Source organism: Trichomycterus rosablanca, chromosome 18 (genome assembly GCF_030014385.1).
Source record: "Trichomycterus rosablanca isolate fTriRos1 chromosome 18, fTriRos1.hap1, whole genome shotgun sequence".
In the NCBI taxonomy this organism is placed as follows: Eukaryota; Metazoa; Chordata; class Actinopteri; order Siluriformes; family Trichomycteridae; genus Trichomycterus; species Trichomycterus rosablanca.
The window spans coordinates 21,576,727-21,593,007 of NC_086005.1; the positions used below are offsets into that span (position 1 = coordinate 21,576,727).

At 42.9% G+C, this 16,281-nt stretch overlaps 1 protein-coding gene across 6 annotated transcripts in view; it reads right to left on the reverse strand.

The window, feature by feature from the left end:
* Positions 1–16,281, reverse strand: part of LOC134332965 (calcium/calmodulin-dependent protein kinase type II subunit beta) — a 71,567-nt gene that overhangs the window by 38,834 nt on the left and 16,452 nt on the right. For all 6 annotated transcript variants that reach the window (XM_063014824.1, XM_063014823.1, XM_063014821.1 and 3 more), the window contains exons 3-5: positions 8,671–8,730; positions 7,922–7,976; positions 7,396–7,461 (exon numbers count right to left, since the gene is read on the reverse strand). In XM_063014824.1, coding sequence (XP_062870894.1) covers positions 7,396–7,461; positions 7,922–7,976; positions 8,671–8,730 — 181 coding nt within the window. The remainder of the gene's footprint in view (positions 1–7,395; positions 7,462–7,921; positions 7,977–8,670; positions 8,731–16,281) is intronic.

The following is a 16,281-nucleotide window of genomic DNA, read 5'->3' on the forward strand; positions in this document are numbered from 1 at the left end:
CAGCAGATACTGAGAAGAAAAAAAATGCAGACTGCAAGAATTAGTGTGATAGAAACAGGAAAGGAGGGAGAGAGGAAGTGAAGGATGAGCTGTAGGAGGAAGTGGGAGAGAGTGATAAAAAAGGCGGAGGAAGAGAACGGAGACGTGGAGTATGTAAGCCTGGCAGGAGCCCCTGAAGAAATGGCGTATGGAAATTCGTTGGAAGTGGGGAAGGTGTCGGAAGGAGGATGTGGACAGTGTGAGTCAGGCTGTGTGGGCACACCAGTCTATATGGACAAAAGTATCGGGACACCCCTTCTAATGATCGGATTCATGTGTTTCAGATACAGCAATTGCTGAAATAAGCAGTAAATCAACTATATAAAGAAATTACATGATTCCAACTTTGCAGCAACAGTTTATGGAGGGTCCTTTCCTGTTCAAGAATGACTGTGCCCCTGTGCATAAAGCATATAAAGTGTATAAAGACCTCAACCCCGGTAAACACGAATGAACTGGAACATCATTTACGGCTTTCTTGACCAACATCAGTGCTCAGAGATACAAATCTCTCTTTTGACTGAATGGGCACATGACCAACCAAATTATAGACAAAAAGAGTAAATTTTTAGTGAATAACACTGATTATCTCTTCATCACGGCACCTGTTAGCGGGTGGGATATATTAGGCAGCAAGTGAACATTTTATCCTCAGAGTTGATGTGTTAGAAGCAGGAAAAATGTGATGGCTAGACGACTGCGTCAGAGCATCTCCAAAACTGCAGCTCTTGTGGGGTGTTCCCGGCCTGCAGTGGTCAGTATCTATCAAAATTGGTCCAAGGAAGGAAGAGTGGTAAACCGGTGACAGGGTCATGGGTGGCCAAGGCTTATCGATGCACGTGGGGAGCGAAGGTTGGCCCGTGTGGTCTGATCCAACAGACAAGATACTGTAGCTCAAAAGAAGGAAAGAAGGCAAGCTGGCGGAGGCAGTGTGAGGCTTTGTGCAATGTTCTGCTGGGAAACCTTGGGTCCTGCCATCCATGTGGATATTACTTTGACACGTACCACCCCTACCTAAGCACTGTTGCAGACCATGCACAAGCATTCATGAAAACGGTATTCCCTGATGGCTGTGACCTCCTTCAGCAGGGAAATGAGCCCTGCCACAAAGCAAAAATGCATCAGGAATGGTTTGAGGAGCACAACAATGAGTTTGAGGTGTTGACTTGGCCTCCAAATTCCCCAGATCTCAATCCAATCGAGCATCTGTGGGATGTGCTGGACAAACAAGTCCGATCCATGGAGGCTCCACCTCGCAACTTAGAGGAGTTAAAGGATCTGCTGATAACATCTTGGTGCCAGATACCACAGCACACCTTCAGGGGTCTAGTGGAGGCCATGCCTCGACTAGTCAGGGCTGTTTTGGCAGCAAAAGGGGGACCAACACAATATTAGGAATGTGGTCGTAATGTTATGCCTGATCGGTGTATATTTATAGGCCACATGACATGTCCATGACGATATAACGACACAGGTGACTGTCAATTAAAAGCAGCTGACACATCAATGTGTGCCTCCATGCCTCCTCTGCTGGCCAAAATGCCTTAGCAGAGGGAAACAACTCCTAATGTTACAGTTACAGTCCTGGGTGGTTACATTATGTACTATAAGAAACATTCAATGAAAGTGATCTACTCTATATTGCCAAAAGTATGTGGACACTCTTCCTAATTATTACGTTTAGGTGTTTAAGTCACACACACACACACACCGCTAACAGGTGTGTACAAATAATTATATACTATATATTTTCTAGTTTTCAAGGTTGTGGCAATTTTGTAATGACACAAAAAGCAAGCTCAATAAAGGCGTCAGTGACCTGGACAGAGCCCTGACCTTAAGCCCACTGAACACCTTTGGGATAAATTAAACCACTGATTGCAAGTCATATCTTCTCCAACAGTGACCTCACAAATTCATGGCATATGTGTCAGAGCTGCAAAGTTGGAGCATGTTAATGCCCATGGTTTCAGGAACAGGATATCCATGATCAGATGTCTAGATACTTCTGGCCAAGTAGTGTATATAAGACAGAGAGCATGTGAGTGTTTGAGGCAGTGTGATAATGTAAATCCTGAACTAAAACCAGGCCGTGTGTGTAGATGAAACTCATATGACAGAATGAGAGTCTCTGAATTCCAAAACTATTAGTGCTGAAAGGACAGACAGATTGGGCTTCCCTGTGCCCTGTCAGCAATGCTGCATGTCCTATCAGATATCCCTCTGGTGAGCAGGGGGACGGCACGGCCCTGCTTTTGCTTCTTCTCTTCCTGGACACACATATACACCAACCAGGCGTATCATAATGACCACTGACAGGTGAAGTGAATAACACTGATTATCTCTTCATCACGGCACCTGTTAGTGGGGGGGATATATTAGGCAGCAAGTGAACATTTTATCCTCAAAGTTGATGTGTTAGAAGCAGGAAAAAAGGGTCAGAGCATCTCCAAAACAGCAGCTCTTGAGGGGTGTTCCCGGTCTGCAGTGGTCAATATCAATCAAAAGTTATCCAAGGAAGGAACAGTGGTAAACCTGCGACAGGGTCATGGGCGGCCAAGGCTCATTGATGCACGTAAGGAGCGAAGCCTGGCCTGTGTGGTCCGATCCAACAGACGAGCTACTGTAGCTCAAATTGCTGAAGACGTTAATGCTGGTTCTGATAGAAAGGTGTCAGAATACAAAGTGCATCTCAGTTTGTTGTGTATGGGGCTGCATAGCCGCAAACCAGTCAGGGTGCCCATGCTGACTCCTGTCCACTGCCAAAAGCGCGATTAATGGGCACAAGAGCATAGCAACTGGACCACAGAGCAATGAAAGAAGGTGGCCTGGTGTGATAAATCACATTTTCTTTTACATCACGTGGATGGCTGGGTGGATGGCATACATGGCACCTGGATACACTATGGGAAGAAGGCAAGCCGGCGGAGGCAGTGTGATGATTTGGGCAATGTTCTGCTGGGAAACCTTGGGTCCTGCCATCCATGTGGATGTTACTTTGACACGTACCACCTACCTAAGCATTGTTGCAGACCGTGTACACCCTTTCATGGAAACGCTATTCCCTGATCAGCAGGATAATGCGCCCTGCCACAAAGCAAAAACGGTTCAGGAATGGTTTGAGGAGCACAACAACGAGTTTGAGGTGTTGACTTGGCCTCCAAATTCCCCAGATCTCAATCTAATCGAGCATCTGTGGGATGTGCTGGACAAACAAGTCCAATCCATGGAGGCCCCACCTCACAACTTACAGGAGTTAAAGGATCTGCTGCTAGGATCTTGGTGCCAGATACAACAGCACACCTTTAGGGGTCTAGTGAATTCCATGCGTCAATGGGTCAGAGCTGTTTTGGCAGGAAAAGGAGGACGAACACTATATTAGGAGGGTGGTCATGATGTTATGCCTGATCGGTGTTCATGTCCCCTTTAACTATTGGAAAGTATACTTCAGTCACGTGTATTTTAAAACTGAGCTGTGTTGTATCTGGGTTCTATGTCACCAGCACATTGATACACACAAGAAATCTCACTTTGAGTGTCCTGAAGAATATGAAAGTCAATAAATCAGTGAAATATTAACAGGAAGAGAAAGACAAAAGAGAAAAATATTATTGGTTAGAGAAGGTAAGAAGAAGAAATCAGACGTCCCAGTGCATCGAATCCACAAACCGGAACAAGAATAATTCCCACAGGTCAGACAGACGTACAGATAGACATTAAGACAGAGACACAAACTGGTCGATGCAGCAGGCATGGCGAGACTCATGCAGTGGCAAGTGCACTCTTCATACTGACCTTCAAGTCCCGGTGCACTATGTCATTTTGGTGAATGTGATTGACACTGTCTAGAATCTGATGAATACAGTGACTGCAAAGACAAGACAAGAAAGGAAAGTACAGAGAAAAGAAAAACGACGGGGATAAAATAAGAAGACCGAAGCAAGGTGGAGGGAGGGGGTTAGTAATGAGGACAGGGCAAAATGTTGAAGAAATAAAGGAAAACGTCTAGTGTGCACTAATCCCCTTGGGTGGGTCACAAGGCACATAAACACACATTAAAAACCGCCTGCTTGTTTGTACACTCACTGTCCATTTTATCAGCTCCACTTACCATATAGAAGCACTTTGTAGTTCTACAATTACTGACTGTAGTCCATCTGTTTCTCTGCATGCTTTGTTAGCCCCCTTTCACCCTGTTCTTCAATGGTCAGGACTCTCCCAGGACCACTACATAGCAGGTATTATTTGGGTGGTGAATCATTCTAAGCACTGCAGTGACACTGACATGGTGGTGGTGTGTTAGTGTGTGTTGTGCTGGTATGAGTGGATAAGACACCTCACTGTCCTGGCTGGACTGTGAATAGTCCACCAACCAAAAATATCCAGCCAACAGCGCCCCGTGGGCAGCGTCCTGTGACCACTGATGAAGGTCTAGAAGATGACCAACTCAAACAGCAGCAATAGATGATCGATCGTCTCTGACTTTACATCTACAAGGTGGACCAACTAGGTAGGAGTGGACAGTAAGTGGACACGGTATTTAAAAACTCCAGCAGTGCTGCTGTGTCTGATCCACTCATACCAGCACAATACACACTAACACACCACCACCATGTCAGTGTCACTGCAGTGCTGAGAATGATCCACTTCCTAAATAATACCTGCTCTGTGGTGGTCCTGTGGGGGTCCTGACTATTGAAAAACAGGGTGAAAGCAGATTAAAAAGGTATGTAGAGAAATAGATGGACTACAGTCAGTAATTGTAGAACTACGAAGTGTTTCTATATGGTAAGTGGAGCTAATAAAATGGACAGTGAGTGTAGGAACAAGGAGGTGGTTTTAATGTTATGGCTGATCTGTGTATTATTACAATATCCTGACACACTGCCTGGCATATGACAAGTACTGCATGTTGATGGATAGTCTAGCTCTTTCTAAACTACACTTCAAAAAGTTCCCTAATCATCATAAGCATGACTCCACACTTCGAAAGTGTACATGGAACTCATCTCAAGACTTGAATCACTTACGAGGAGACCTATCCGGCTTACTACTACCCCAGCCCTATATGAACAACAGACCAATCGTTGTTCATGTGGCCGCTCAGCCCAGCCGGATGGCAGAGCTGAGATTCGATACAATGTATTCGAGATCCCAGCTCTGGTGTGCTAGTGTGTGTTTTATACATTCAGGTTTAGTAATTTTCCATTACCTATCACAATTCTGGCTCAGTAGAGCTGAAGACTAGCTCCTGCCCTTTTCAACATTTGTGCATTCACCAGCTGCTTCTTTACACCAGCCCAGCCATATCGCATACTACATGTAGAGCATACTGAAGTCCAAACCTCCACAATCAAACTGTTCACATGATGGAAGTGTTGTGTTTTACCATGGTTGGAATTCTTAACTAAAATCCCAGTGAAACCATTGATCATTCCTTATACAACTAACTCAAAGTTAATCCTAATTCAGAGTTTAAAGGCATACATACTGTTGTGTTACACTACATTTGGAGAAATATATCACATTAATTATTCATTTAAAAGACAGGCAGTTATGAACCAAGGTTGCAAGATTGACTGTATTTGGTCCATGACTTTTTGTGTGTTTTTTACTTCGTAAACATGACACAAGTCTGGCAGTCAGTATCTGAATACATTCTGATTTAGGAGCATTTACTACAGAACATCTTACATTATTATGGCAACCAGAGAAGCATCAGTAGTGATTTCTCTAGCTGATCAGTATTTAACAATGTGCGTTTCTCTTCTGCAGAGAGGACTTTAACAGTTTCACTAATTAATGGAATGTAGATTCAGTGTTGAGGCGATACATGCCCAGTATGTGTGAGGAATAAATCATGTGCATGTAAGTATATGTGTGTGGACTTTACTGGACGTGTGGCTGGGGTTTGAGTCAGAGCTGGCACACTAATTATCTGTGTTAATTAAAAGCCTACTTTCATCTCTCTCTAAGGAAGACATGGCTAGGCCAGGGGACTTGAACACATGGAAGAACTGACTGTGAGGTAAGTGACTACAGTACAACTATGTAGTATGGCCATACAGCAAAAATCTACACTGATCAGCTATAACATTAAAACCACCTCCTTGATTCTCCACTTGCCATATAGAAGCACTTTGTAGTTCTACAATTACTGACTGTAGTCCATCTGTTTCTCTGCATACTTTCTTAGCCTGCTTTCACCCTGTTCTTTAATGGTCAGGACCCCCACTGGACCACTACAGAGTAGGTATTATTTGGGTGGTGGATCATTCTCAGCACTGCACTGCAGTCAACAGCCAACAGTGCCCCTGTGACCACTGATGAAGGTCTAGAAGATGACCAACTCAAACAGCAGCAATAGATGAGCGATCGTCTCTGACTTTACATCTACAAGGTGGACCAACTAGGTAGGAGTGTCTAATAGAGTGGACAGTGAGCGGACATGGTATTTAAAAACTCCAGCAGCACTGCTCATACCAGCACAACACACACTAACACACCACCACCATGTCATTGTCACTGCAGTGCTGAGAATCATCCACCCGGTGGTAGTATGATCTAGTATGATCTGATTATGAAATCATATGTAGCCTGAAAATATCTGTACTGACTTGATCTTGAATCTTTTTGTAACCATGTAAGTCCACTTGTAGTGCAATAATTGACATACTATTGAGTTATTTCATGGGAATATGTTTCTCTGAGCAATAGAGTATTCCAAATTGTAAATGTAAATTTATTTAACAGACTTGGGCATGATTTGCAAAAAATTAATACATAAATTATTCAAATAGCTTGACCTGGGCAGTTCATTTTACTGAAAATATTTTTAACGACTGTAAAATCTATGATATACTGTTTTCATAATCTCCTTTCTCTTTCGCTCATTCTCATACAGCCTCGCAGGCGATTTCTGCTTTTCGATTCCCCACAGTGAGCCTTACGCCCCCCGCAATACACCCACGCAGTCAAATTGATTAGAGTCCCTCTCCTGACGGGGGGGACTGCAGTGTGCGGGGTTTTTGTGTGAAAGCCTGTAAATAAAGAGATACTGAAACAAGAAGGAAGAGGAAAAAAGAAGGGGTCTCTGCATAAGCAAACAGGTACTTCGTGTGCCATGAGACACAGCTCTGCCGCCCACGCTGGCTTTTATGAGAGAATGGGTGAGAATTTATGAGCGATTGCTTCAAAACGGGCATGACGCTAACAGGGATAGCTGGTATTACCATGTAAAGGTATGCGAGTACGCGTTCACCGGAAGAACATGTGGTGGGGAATAAGGCGAGCAAGCGGAGGCGGGATGAAATACATGATGGCAAAATAGGGAGCTAAAAATGTGAAGTGGTTTACCTGGCATCCGCTTCACTGTAATACTCTCGGGCTACAATGTCTTCAAATAACTCGCCACCGGTGACTCTATACGAAGGGGGAAAAGTTGTGTTACTAATGACATCATTATGCAGATTATGGAAGAGTATGGAAGAGCAATTCATCCGTACACAAGAAAAGCACTCGAGTGAACACGTGAAATGTAACGTTATGGAAAACACAGAATGTAAGGGATGGGGGAATCCTCTACAAGAGGCATCCTGAGGCTTCGGGGGGGAAAGCCCCTGCTGCAGGATTCTCTTTAGCCAGGCAGCCCCAATTCGGTTGTCATGGAAACTAGCTTTTCGGAAAAGACAGCGAGGGAACAGTGGAAGCTGAGGAAGGTGGGTGGGGTGGGGGGTAGTGTTGTCGCTGGTGAGCGAGTACAGAAGCGATGGGTAGGGACGTGCAGCGAGCACAGACAGTACAGAAATGGATATATGGACATACGGACATATGGCGGCGCAGGCATATGTAATAATCCACTGCATTGTGGACGTGCACTCACAAGTCAAACAGGAGGTAGTGGAAGCCTTCTTCTGATATGCTGTCATGAAGTCGGACTGTAAAACAGAAAAGAAATGTGTTAAACATTCAGGCTTTCTCACACTTTCCTTCTCGTTGGCTTAATTATCATGCTGCAATGATGGGGATTGTACTTATTTGATGCACAGGCCAACCTAAAACTGTATCTATTTGACCATTTTTTTCAATACAGCTGCAAAAAATGCCAACTCCATGTCAGCACTCATGGTCTTAGAATTGGATGTACAACCAGATCATGACAGGGCATCCAAATACACAGTAGACCTGCACCTACTAGACGCCTTTATCCAAAGTGACTTAAAGAACTGTCATAGTACACTGTCACAGGACGCTGTTGGCTGGATATATTTTAGGTTGGTGGACTATTCTCAGTCCAGCAGTGACAGTGAGGTGTTTAAAAACTCCAGCAGCGCTGCTGTGTCTTATCCACTCATACCAGCACAACACACACTAACACACCACCACCATGTCAGTGTCACTGCAGTGCTGAGAATGATCCACCACCTACTCTGTAGTGGTCCTGTGGGGGTCCTGACCATTGAAGAACAGGGTGAAAGCAGGTTAACAAAGCAAGTGCTTCTATATGGTAAGTGGAGCTGATAAAATGGACAGTGAGTGTAGAAACAAGGAGGTGGTTTTAATGTTATGGCTGATCGGTGTATATTCTGATTATATATTTTTGCTATAGTAAAGATTAAGTAAAACACTTACCAATGTTGGGGTGCTTAAGAAGACGACAAATCCGAGCTTCACGTTCAAGCTTCTGGTGATCTGTAAAACAAATTCAAAATAAAGATTTAGATTTGTCAGCTTAACCACAATTAGAAAAGAGCATGTACACATACCGAGTATCTGATAATAGGCTTTTCACACGATTAATGCCCAAAGTATGTGTACAAATCTCAAATAATAATTGAGTTCACTGCAAGGGGGACCAACTAAAACCTGTGCAATGCAGTGAAACAACAGAAACCAGCAAGGCCAGTGTGAATAAACTGAGGTTGTGGTTTAACGGCTAGCTTAAAGAACCACTAAATGAGTATGGGAAAGTATTGCTGAAGTCCCCCTACCGTGAACAAGAAGAGGTTTTAACCTTTTTTGGCAAGTGACTCTGTTTTAATCATTTTTGTAGTCCCATCACAAGCCACACTGACTTTTAATTTAGTGTATTACTGAAACGTTCGATATAACCTTGTGAACTGATGAACATTGTGTAACGAGTAATTACCGTTTCTGTCGTGGATGTAACCGAAGGGTGTAAAACATGACGTTAAAATACAAATAAACAAACAAACAAACAAACAGAACTTTGAATATTATAATGACAATCTTATTGATTTTTAATTAAAAATCTTTCGTGCAATAATTGGTCAAATTCTTTTGTGACTGACAAACGCCCCCTCCGGCACGTGTGCCGTAGCCGACTGCATCTTGTCACCTGCACGAGGCGAGTTCATATGCGGATCAGCTTTATGTATGGAGAGCCACACTTTGTGGAGGCGCTATCAATCAGCCAGCAGATGTTGTAATTGCATCTGTTATGAGGTGTCCCCACCCAGTATTAACAATAAAATAATGTATGAACTTTGGAATAATCTCCGTCTCTGTCCGGGACTCGGACACAGTCTCGATGTTCAAGTCTAGATTGAAAACATATTTATTTACTCAGGCTTTTGATTAGCCTTTTCAAACTAAACAAGCAAACTTAGTTATGCTGTAATAATTAGGGGTGCCGGAGTCTAAAGCTACTCTCTGTAAAACTGATATTTTACTCTTAATGATTTCACATTGTAACTAAATCTTCTGTTGTCTTACCCCGAGGTGGTTCTGACGGAAACCTGTCTACCCTCTCGAGGTTAAAGACTGCAAGTCGAGACTGCCAACAATGCTGCTTCTGCTAGATGGAATGGAAACCTGGCGTGTTTGAACCAAAAATATCCAGAACTTACAACGGACTTTATCACAAACTGGACTGAATAATGAAGAACTCCAAGAAGGATGGAGGTCCCTGCTGAGTCTGGTTCCTCTCAAGGTTTCTTCCTGTAATTTTGAGGGAGTTTAAGTGCTTGCTCAATAGGGGTTTGGTCTGTTGGTCCTTGATTCTGTAAAGTTGCTTTGAGACAATGTCCACTGTAAAAAGCGCTATATAAATAAATTTGACTTGACTTGACAACAGCCAGTCTTTGTTCATGTAGCCACCCAGCTACATGAACAACGCCCGGATGCTTTGCCCGAATGGCAGAGCTGAGTTTCTAACCAACAAGTTCTGGTGTGCTAGCATGTTTTAACGCTGCGCCACCTGAGCGGCCATGATTAAGATTTAAAAGTATTGGAACACAATAAAAACAAGTTCTGGCAGTGAAATTTTGGATCAAAATCTCAGTTTGACTGCCGCTTTTATTACTGTCTTAAATCCACCAATCGGGTGACAGTAGAGGATGATGCAAACCTCACAATACAACTACAAATAAGCTAAAAATACATTTCCACCTCAAGTTACCAATAAATAATGTGCATTCCATTTGTCCTCTTTAACTCAGCCACAAACTGCATTTTTTAATTATGTTTTAGTTAAGCATTACATTCACACTATTGTCTGACTAAACAGTTTCATGATTTAATGATGTTATAACACCATAGCAGGGTAAGGTTTAGAACCCCTGCATCTATAGTTTTTAACATTAGTCTTTTTTAGCGGTGCGACTTGACTCTTGACTCGTCATGCTCAGAGGTGTTGCATGCAAGATGTAGTGCATTGAAATGCAGAGCAAGTTACAAGACAAGCCTAGACACTGATGCACAGATCTAGTCACACAGAATAATAATCTGATCCTCACAAATGATTCACAATGTTTCCTTTGGTTTTAGTATTGATCTGTTTTAATCTGGCTTGTGCAGAAGCAAACATCACGGCTTGCAAATGATTTTATGGCCAGCTAAAAGATTTTACCCACTTTCCTTAAAGAACTGTGTCACGGATTCAGCCCCTCTGTGCTCCCGGAGCATGTTTAGGTGCCACGCCCCACTCTTCGGGAGCACTCTCGGTGTAGAGACAACGGCCCCTTTTTTGATTGGTCTCCTGCTAATCACCCACAGGAATATAGGGAGGAAGCTGTGGAGGACTCATTTGGGACTTGTTTGGTTTGACTCTGTCCGTTTAGTTTGCGTTTGCCTGTTTGCCTTAGCCTTTGTCTAGGCCTTATTTTGGTTTGTTTGTCTGTTTGTCCCTTTTTGTTCCAGTTGGTTCCAAACAGGTGATGTCAACAGGTGATTATAATCATGGTTTGATGAGCAAAGATGATCAGAGGATCTCCAGTTTGTCAACAAATGTGTGAGAAAATTATTAAAATGTTAAAAACAATGAACCTTAAAGAAAGATTGGAAAATATTAGCATATTTCTCCCTCTACAGTGCATAATATCATTAAACCATTCAAGGAATCGGGAGGAATTTCAGTGCGTAAAGGCCAAGGGCACAAGCTTAAGCTGAACACCCGTGATCTTCGATCTCTCAGTCGGCACTGCATCAAGAACCGCCACTCAACAATAGCTAATATAACCACATGGGTGAGGGATTACTTTGGCAAACCTTTGTCAAGCACTACAATACAGAGTTACATGCACAAATGCCACTTAAATCTACTGTGCAAAAAAGAAGCCTTATGTTAACCATGTCCAGAAGTGGCATCGACTTCTCTGGGCTCTGAGGCATCTAGGATGGACCATCACACAGTGGAAACGTGTATTGTGGTCAGATGAATCAGCATTCCAGGTCTTTTTTGGAATAAATGGACGCCGTGTGCTCCGGGCCAAAGACGAAAAGGACCATCCAGACTGTTATCAGCAACAAGGTCATTCACACCTCTGTGATGGCAGCATTAATGCAGAAAAATACATTGAGATCCTAGAGCAACATATACCTTATTTGTTCCCAGTTTGCATACTTCAGACGTTTTACAGTAGAACGATGCATCACCACCCATGTTTAAGAATCCTTGTAAGAATCAGTGGGATTATTACACAGTGGACCTTTCATCAGCTGTGAATTCTTACACTAGAAATACCTTGACATGCTTAATGTGTGTCAACAAGTCAGTTTAGGCCTAATGAGTTAATTAATGTTGTTACACTTGGTCTAAAAACTATGAGTATTTTATTTTGCCTTTCTAGTCAGCATACAAGCCGTTCTACCTAAGAATTTCCTGATCTTTCGAATCTTGTCTCAGCTTCTACTATTCCCCTTAACTGCCATTTCTTAATGCCGATTATCGACCTGCCTAACAAGTCCTAACAAGGTAATTAAAGCCTAACAGCGTAACTATGTGCTTTACTGCTGAAAGGGTGTCAGTAACACAGAGAGTGGATGCAGGGGATATATTACAGGCAATTCAAAGAGCATAATCATTTATAATTTATCAATCTTGCCCACAGAAGCCCTCTGAGGTTCTTTTTTTGACCGGCCTGTGCTAGAGTGACATGTTTACTCCTCTCAAGCATTAAGTGCCAGCGCAGTTCTTACTGTGTGCTGGACCAGCATGCTTTATTTAGCCTTAATTAAATACTAAAAACTGTATACCTCATGCTGTCCACCTCAAAACCATCACTGATCAATTCCTTGTCCAGCTACAGTATGCCTACAGAACCAACAGATCTGTGCACAATTGGCCATCCAATTTATCCTACAGCACCTGGACTCTGTAGAAGCTCTTTTAATACAGACATACCAGCCTTTCCAAGCTCCCTACACTTATCTCTGTAAACAAATAGCTGTGCCTTCAGCCATGGGTCAGTCAAACTCCTAAAGTTTACTGACAACACCACTGCCACTGGGCTCATCTCTGATGGGGGCGAGACCACCTACAGGTAGAAGACTGACCTTCTGGTATCCTAGTGCAGCCAAACAACTTGTATCTCAGTGCCCTATAGACAGTCAAGATGGTTGTAGACTTCAGAAAATACGCAGCCCAACCCTACGTCATCACCCTGTTTGCGTACCTAGTTGACACTATCATCACCCAAGACCCTAAGTGAGAGCAGAACAAATCACAAAGAGGGCACAGCTGAGGATGTACTTCCTGTAGCAGATGAAGTTCAACCTGTCAAAGTCGATGATAATACACATCTACACTGTCACCACTGAGTCCACCCTGACCTTCTCCATCACTATCTGGTATGCCGCTGCTACTGCCAAGGACAAGGGCAGACTGCAGGGCATCATTCGATCTGATGAGAGAATGATGGGCTGCAGGTAGAATCTTCTTTGTTTTGTATAATTAATGTGTATTCAGTATTTTCTTGTACACCAATCAGCCATAACATTAAAACCACCTCCTTGTTTCTACACTCACTGTTCATTTTATCAGCTCCACTTACCATATAGAAGCACTTTGTAGTTCTTTACTGACTGTAGTCCATCTATATCTGTACATGCATTGTTAGCCCCCTTTCATGCTGTTCTTCAATGGTCAGGACTCTCCCAGGACCACCACAGAGCAGGTATTATTTGGGTGGTGGATCATTCTCAGCAGTGCAGTGACACTGACATGGTGGTGGTGTGTTAGTGTGTCACACAGCAGCGCTGATGGAGTTTTTAAACACCTCACTGTCACTGCTGGACTGAGAATAGTCCACCAACCAAAAATACATCCAGCCAACAGCCCTTCGTGGGCAGCATTCTGTGACCACTGATGAAGGCCTAGAAGATGACCAACTCAAACAGCAGCAATAGATGAGAGATCGTCTCTGACTTTACATCTACAAGGTGGACCAACTAGGTAGGAGTGTCTAATAGAGTGGACAGTGAGTGGACAAACTCCAGCAGCGCTGCTGTATCTGATTCACTCATACCAGCATAACACACACTAATACACCACAATGTCAGTGTCACTGCAGTGCTGAGAATGATCCACCACCTAAATAATACCTGCTCTGTGGTGAACAGCAAGAAAGGGGGCTAACAAAGCATGCAGAAAAACAGATTGACTACAGTCAGTAATTGTAGAACTACAAAGTGCTTCTATATGGTAAGCCCTTGTCTGTGGAAATGTACTTGGCCCAAAAAAATGATTCTGATTCTAATTCTGAAAACAAGTCTGGGAATATCTTCATCTATGGTCTAGTAGTGGACCAAAGAAAGTCAAATGTACAGACTGTGCATCTGTACTCCAGATCTAGGTTATAGAATCTAGAGCTTCAGTTCAGGCACTGGCTAAGAATTTTTAGAGCACCATCCCCAGCGCTCTAAATGTAATTGACCTAGTATCTTTCTATGGAACTTATAGTTCAAGCGCAATCTTGGAAGATGTAATTTCAACTGGCTCAGTCAAGAATCTGATCAGATCAAAATCAAGAATCAAATATCTACATACACTGATCAGCCATAACATTAAAACCACCTCCTTGTTTCTACACTCACTGTTCATTTTATCAGCGCCACTTGACTTTGGTCCATCTATTTCTCTACATACAGCATCTTTTTAACCTGCTTTCACCCTGTTTCTCAAGAGTAGAGCAGGTATTATTTAGGTGGTGGATCATTCTCAGCACTGCAGTGACACTGACATGGTGGTGGTGTGTTAATGTGTAATGTGCTGGTATGAGTGGATCAGACACAGCAGTGCTGCTGGAGTTTTTAAATACTGTGTCCACTCACTGTCCACTCTATTAGACACTCCTACCTAAGTTGGTCCACCTAGTAGATGTAAAGTCAGAGACGATCGCTCATCTATTGCTGCTGTTTGAGTCGGTCATCTTCTAGACCTTCCTCAGTGGTCACAGGACGCTGCCCACGGGGTGCTGTTGGCTGGATATTTTTGGTTGGTGGACTATTCTCAATCCAGCAGTGACAGTAAGGTGTTTAAAAACTTCATCAGCACTGCTGTGTCTGATCCACTCATATCAGCACAACACACACTAACACATCACCACCATGTCAGTGTCACTGCAGTGCTGAGAATGATCCACCACCCAAATAATACCTGCTCTGTAGTGGTCCTGGGAGAGTCCTGACCATTGAAGAACAGCATGAAAGGGGGCTAACAAAGCATGCAGAGAAACAGATGGACTACAGTCATTAATGGTAAAACTACAAAGTGCTTCTATATGATAAGTGAAGCTGATAAAATGGACAGTGCGTGTAGAAAAAAGGAGGTGGTTTTAATGTTCAGGCATGTAATTCTCTGGCACATAATACTTTGCATATGGATCTCTAGGCTTCTGCAGTCGATGACAGGCGATCCTATAAATACCTGTTAGGTTACTGGCTTGATAACAAGCTATCATCAGTCTCACACTGAGAAACAAATTAGGAAAGTGAGCATTGGATGTGGGTTTGTTCGCAGAAAAAACATTTACATAACCACATTCAGAAGATTTATTATCTAAGACCATAACTTTTTATCTGAATTTTGATGTCTCTAAAAAGTTAAGACAATGTATATTTTATGCTCTGCATGTAACGTGGCTCAGCTGCTACAGTATTTCAGCAGTGAGCCATGTTAAACAAGTGTCCTTCTGTGTTGCCATTATGGCCAAACATTTCTCCTACACCACCTGCACCATGTAAGCATTATTCACTCCAGGTGGGAGTTTTTCTATATGTCCTGGTTTCTTCCTCTCAGACTTGCCAGTCAGTGATACTGAGCTGTTTATTCAGGTGCCAGCACACTCAACTGGTGTCACAGCATTTTGGCAGCGTAGTACCCCTGAATCAACATTATGCACAGGCAGTGCCAGTCGGTGGAGTTGAGATGCTGCTTGTGCATTTGAGGGTTCCCTGTCTTTCCTCGTTTTCGAGACTTGAGTTGTTGCAGATGGCCGGGGCAGTCTGTCATATTGTGACAACCAGTTCTCAGTTCTGAGCTATCCCTTTTCTATACACTTTCTCCACTGCGGGCTGCAAATGTTTTGTGTACTTCATTTTATCCTATGTTTCTGTTTTTTTGGCCACCTTATTTATTTGTGGTTTTTCCCTTTTTGTTAGTGCCTTTTTAGCCACAGAATTGTTCTACCTTGAATAAAGCATTTGCACTTGGGTACCTTTTCATTCTTGCAGGTCCTATGGTACTACCCAGCCTGTTACACTGCATGTTTTGAGTTAAAGCTGCAGCCCTTTATCAGCTTATATTTTCTAAAAGTAGCAATGCATAATTTTGTAACAGATAACCTACTGTGTCATTAGTCAATACTTAACCTTTAACCAACAAGCTCATAGCATCCTATTTAATCATTAAACACAACAGTTTCATGTCAGCACAGCTTTAGGTTTTACATTGATGACATTTTGCAGATTATTTTATCCAAAGCGACTTACAAATGTTGCGTA